Source organism: Hirsutella rhossiliensis (assembly GCF_020360975.1).
Source record: "Hirsutella rhossiliensis strain HR02 chromosome Unknown scaffold00018, whole genome shotgun sequence".
NCBI classification, from domain to species: domain Eukaryota; kingdom Fungi; phylum Ascomycota; class Sordariomycetes; order Hypocreales; family Ophiocordycipitaceae; genus Hirsutella; species Hirsutella rhossiliensis.
The window spans coordinates 1,233,124-1,238,738 of NW_025408684.1; the positions used below are offsets into that span (position 1 = coordinate 1,233,124).

General features: G+C 34.4%; 1 protein-coding gene across 1 annotated transcript; it reads left to right on the plus strand.

The window, feature by feature from the left end:
- Positions 1-3,647: 3,647 nt before the first annotated feature.
- HRG_11059 (uncharacterized protein) lies at positions 3,648-4,439 on the plus strand (the record flags this gene model as incomplete). Its single annotated transcript, XM_044869529.1, has 3 exons — positions 3,648-3,663; positions 4,163-4,339; positions 4,393-4,439. The coding sequence occupies 3 exons, from the start codon at positions 3,648-3,650 to the stop codon at positions 4,437-4,439; spliced, it is 240 nt and encodes a 79-aa protein (XP_044715480.1).
- Between the last annotated feature and the right edge of the window lie 1,176 nt (positions 4,440-5,615).

The following is a 5,615-nucleotide window of genomic DNA, read 5'->3' on the forward strand; positions in this document are numbered from 1 at the left end:
CGGCGGTAGGTTTATATCTCTTATTATAATAGTATTTATACGCGTAGCGGAATTAATTAAGCGTAGTCCTTTATCTTTCTTTACTACTAGAAAAAAAGGGTTCCTATAAGGCCTATACCCTTCTTTAAGGACTCTTATTTCTAGTTTAATTTTAAGGATATCGATAACTTTCTACTTTATCGCTTTTAGGATCGGGATTAAGGCTACTTACTACGCTTTATATTCTATTATCTTAATAACCTATAGGGGGGCTATAGCTAGGTCGACTTTACCTCTTTCTATAAAGTCCTAGGATAATGCTACTTCCCTATTAAATAGAATACTATCGAAGATCCGGATTTCTACCTTTATAAGAAAGCCCTTAAATTATTTATAAATTACTTTAAGTCTTTCTTATATTAGCCGCTTTCCTTTCTATATACTTAAGAATTTTCCTATTAAGTATTCTAAGTAGGGTCTAAGCTATATCTTATCTTTAACGGTATTCTATTTAGTTTTCTTTTAGTTAGGGTCCCCTTTTAGTATTAAGCCGTTTAATAAAGTATCGTTAATAGGGTTAATCTTATTTACTTTTCTTTTAAAGAGAGTATTAACTCTTAGATTATATAATCTAATAGGTCGTTTCCTCCCTATCTTAACTTTAACCTTCTAGATCTTTCTAAACTTCTTTCTAGCTCTAATAAATTTTTCTTAAATTCTCCTATAGCCTCTATAACTATAACTTTAATAATCTCTTTTACTATCTTAGATCTAATAGCTAGAATCGCCTTATCTCCTTTATTTATAATTAATTACTATCGTACTAATACTATTAAGGGCTCGTTTACGCTAGCGTAGGCTAGGTTAGGGACTTAGTTAGCGCCCCTTCTATAACTAAGGATCTTACCTCTTAGTAAGAGAATCTCGGCCGTCGGGGTATTTATAAGGGGTTCTCTCTATAATTATTAGGTAGCTCCTAGGTTATCTTCTTTAACTTTTATTACTAAAGCCTAAAAAAAATTTCTTAGGAGCTAGGTAGTTATTTCCTATATAGTCTCCTTAAGCTTTAGTCTTTCGTATACGTTTTTATTAACTATTAAGGTTATAGTTTAAAAGGATTTTACTATATTAACCTTATTTAGAAGCTCCTATCTAATAGCTCCTACCGCTAGTATAACTACCTAGATAGTACTAATCTAATATTTAACCTATATATCGCTATTCCTTAAGGAATAATTAAATAATATACGCACGGCTCTAATAAATAGTATACCTAGGATAAAGGGGACTAAGACTCCGTCTAACGTAATATAAAGATAGATTAATATCTAGGCTATACCTAGATAGAGATTAGTCTCTACCTCCCTAACTATATTTATAAGGGACCCGGTATACGCCGTTATTAATACTCTTATTAGTAGGATTTTAAGCTTATATACGTTTATATATCTTTTAGTAATAAGGTTTCTTTTAGACTTAGTATCGATTAAGGCGCTTAGAACTTTAGCTTTCTAGCTACCGAGCTATACTTAAATATAGGGTAGGTCTTATATATACTTAAGCAAGCGGAAAGGTATAAAGACTATATTTATATATATTATAGGAATCGCTATAAGGTTATTTAGAGTTATCTCTTAGTATCTTATTAAGAGTACTACTTCCTATATAATAAATTCGTCTTTCTTTAGTCTTATTACCTCTAGAGTTTATTAATTAAATAGTCCTTAAGCTAGTTACGTTACGTTAATTATATTAGTTATAAACCTAACTTCTTTTAGTACTTATTAGACTTTAAGGCACTTATAATTTAATTCTTTATAAGTAAGGTAAGTAAGCTTAATTAGTTCGACCTAGTATTCTTTATTCTATTCTTTAACTTATATTAAAGCTACCGTAAGTTTTCTTTATAGATATTTAAGGAGGAGTAAACTACTCTCTATATTATCTTTAGCTACTTTTATAACTATTATTATAGCTTTATAAGGTCTTATATTACTCTTTACTTTCTCTAGGGTCTAGAATTTAGTATTTTCTATACCTTAGGCTATATCTATATATCTTATACTAAGTCTCTCGCTTAGTTAAGGAATAAAGTTAATTAGGTAATTTAAAGGGATCGGGATTCTTTTATATATAATTTCTCTAACGATTTTATTTATAAGTCTATTAAACTTCTTATTTAGATCTACTCTATATCTATAGTATATAAGGATAATCTTTAGGCTAGTTTTTACTATTCTTATTATCTCGATTTCCTTTATATCCTTTTTAACTCTTTATCTTTTCCCCTTATAGGTATTAATCCTTATTATAGTTATATAGATTATCTAATTATATATATTACTTTATTATATATTATCTATAATTATAATAACCGATATCCTTCTTACTTTTTTTCTTATATCGCTTACCTTTAGATTCCTTAGCTTCTACTTATACAGCTTCTATATCTTTAAAACTAGTCTAGAAACCAGATTCTCCTTTACTAATAGCTTAATTTAAGTAAGATAGTATAACTATAGCTTTAACCTATTTTATAAGTAGTAATATAAAGGAGTCTAGCTATATATCTACCTAGTATATAATAAGCCTTTAAATATATATACCTATTTAAGAAAACCTATTAGTAAGTATTAAGGGAATTATACTTTTATTATCTTTTCTTTTAAGGTAAAGAGTCTTATTTACTACTTTATATATTATAAATCCGATCTTATAGTCCTAAGAGTATACCTTATACTTATTAAGGTAGTATCCTTCTTTAGTATAATAGAAGTATCTCTTAAGCTAGTTAAAAGCATTAACTTAAAACTATATATATTAATTAGATAGGTAGTAAAATCCGATAGTATTTATACTACCTCCTTATCTATAACTTAAAGAGTAGCTTTTACTACTAATACGTCTTTACTCCCTATTAAGCTAGTTAAATATCTACTCTTACTAGTAAGTAAGGTTAATCTTTATATCTTTAAAGGCTTTTATTAAGTCTAAGATCTCCTTTACGGGCTATCTAGGTTTCTTATTTATTTTCTTTAACTCTTTAAGAAGTTTTTCTTTACCCTTATTAGATTTAGCTTCTTTTATTACTTCGTTAATTTCCCTAAAGAGCTAGTCTTTTTTTAGGTTCTTAAGCTTTTAATTATAAACTTTAAATACTATATCTTATCGCTTAACGTCCTAGCGAGGTACTAAGTAGTTATTAATTATATAGATAAGGCTTTTATATAAGAGTTTTAAGATAACTTTAGATATCTTCCTATTTCTTTCTATAACGTTAATAATAAGCTCCTTTAGTATTATATAGTAAATAAAGTATAACTAAACTATAGATTCTTCCTAGCTATTAGGTTATATTATAGAGTAGGTAGAGGCGTACGCGTAGGTACTATTTATAGGATAATATTAATAAGCTATATAGAGCTCTCTAAATCGCGGCTAGCCTATATATATATATATAGGATCCGGCCCTCTATACGTAATTATACGGCTTAGGCTATAGCCTAAGCCTATAACCTATAATAGTTAAAGACTCTTATATAATACCCTCCCTTAAGCGCGGCGCGGCGTTGCTTTATTAATAGCTTTTATATTATAGGGCCCGTACTACTAGCTCTACCCTACCCTTTTCCGTTAATCGTACTAGCCCTACGAGCCCTATTATCCCTATGCCTATTAGCCTAGGTAGCTAGAACTAAGCTTTATACTTATTAGCCGGCTAGCCGTTTAAATAAGGGCGCAACCTATTATATACGCCCCTAAGTAGCCGGCGGCCAGCCTAGACCTACGTAAGCCTTAGGTTGCCCGTCCCCTTAGCCTTAGGCAGCCTCCTCTACCTAGGGGTATATAAGGCGGCATCCCCCCCTTCCTCCTTCCTTTCTTTCTCCTCCTTCTTTAACCGTAGTAGTAGTAGTAATAAGTAAGTTCCGCTCTACCTAGGGCGTTAGTTCGTTCTTAGCTATATAGGCCGCTTTATTAACGTATACTTATAATAATAGCTATAGTAGTAATAATAGCCCTAATAATAATAACTTTAACTAATAAGTTCTCCGCCTTATAGAGCGAGAGGCCGTAATCTATAATACTAACTTCCGCGATAGATATATCTACCTCCCTCTCCCCCGCTTCCTCTTTCTCGGAGCGTATAGAGTCGTTCGTTAACGCTATACTAAGCACGGCCGAGGACGGCTCTACCGCTACCGCTACTCCTACCCGCGCCCCCGCGACCGCGCCTACCGCCGCCGCCTCTACCTCTACTACGCTAGCCGCCCTCACGTCGCCCTTCTAGGTAACGACGCTATCCCCGCCGCCGGCTATAACGCCCGGCCCCTCTACCCCCGCCTCCGCTACTACTACCCCCGTAAGTCTACTACCTAGTAAGCGTAGTAGCTATTTTCCGCTAACTTCTTAAAGTTGCCGCCGCCGCCGCCTACTATAATCTCCGCGCCCTCGAGCGCTAGGGCCTTGTCCCTAAGTAAGTTCCTCTTATCTAGCTCTTTTACTTCCGCTACTAACTCTCTTAGTACTAAGGATACTACCTCTATCGCCTTATCGGCGGTCCCCTTAGCCGTACCCGCCGCTGCCCCCGCTACTACTACTAGCTAGGCCCCCCCTACCCCTAGAGCCCTTAGAGCCGCCGCTACCGCCGACTAGCTCGCGGGCCTAGAGGGCCGCCTAAGCGCCCTAGAAAGCGCCGCCGCTATTAATAAGGTAGAGGAGGACGACGAGGATAAGGATAAAAACAACGATAAGGATAAAGAGTAGGTCTAAGTAGTTTAAGGGCTTTACCCTAAAATAAACGCTATTTTTATCTCTGCTTATATAATTACGCTTATATTATTATAACTACTTACTTTACTTTACCTACTTTATAGTCCTAGCTTAAGCTACTATCGGTAGTCCGCTAGTCTATCGTTCTTATTTATTATTCTAAATAAGGCTTTAAACTTATCGAGGGCTATAGTTCCTATAAACTTATATATAGGTTCTTATATAAGGTTAAGATACCTATGCTACTTAATAAGGACCTCCTAGCGTTTCCCCCTACCGACCTTTTTCTAGCGCGCGGCCTATATTTCTTTAACCTTAAACTCGTCCTTTCCCTTTACCTCGATTATAGGCGGTTAAGCGTCCGCTACTTCTTATTTAAGTAGTAGGTTAAAGGAGGCTCTATAAAGGAGGTCTATATTAATCTTATTATAGACCCTTATTAGGAGACTATCGAGCTCTATAACTTATAGGCTAATAACCCTCTATACTATAAACTTCGCGTATAACTAGTTAAGCTTTTTCTTTAGTCGTGCCGACCTATAGTTATAGAGGTCTAGCTATACCTTATCTCCTACCGCGAACCTATCTACTAGGGCCCTAGTCTTATTAGCGTGCCGCTCTTAATCTTACGCCGTAGCGGCTATTATAGATTAGTAATAATCCGTAGTCTCCTATAGCTTTTATATAAATATAAAGGCGCGGCCCTTTAGTAATAAATTACTATACTACTCCGCTACTATATCTATAGTAAAGGGAACTAATAAAGGTAGTTCGAAGCTATACGTTATAAAGAAAGGGGCTATCTTAATAAAGGTATATAGTTTACTATTTAACGTAAGTTAGGCTATAGGGAGCTACTAGTCTTA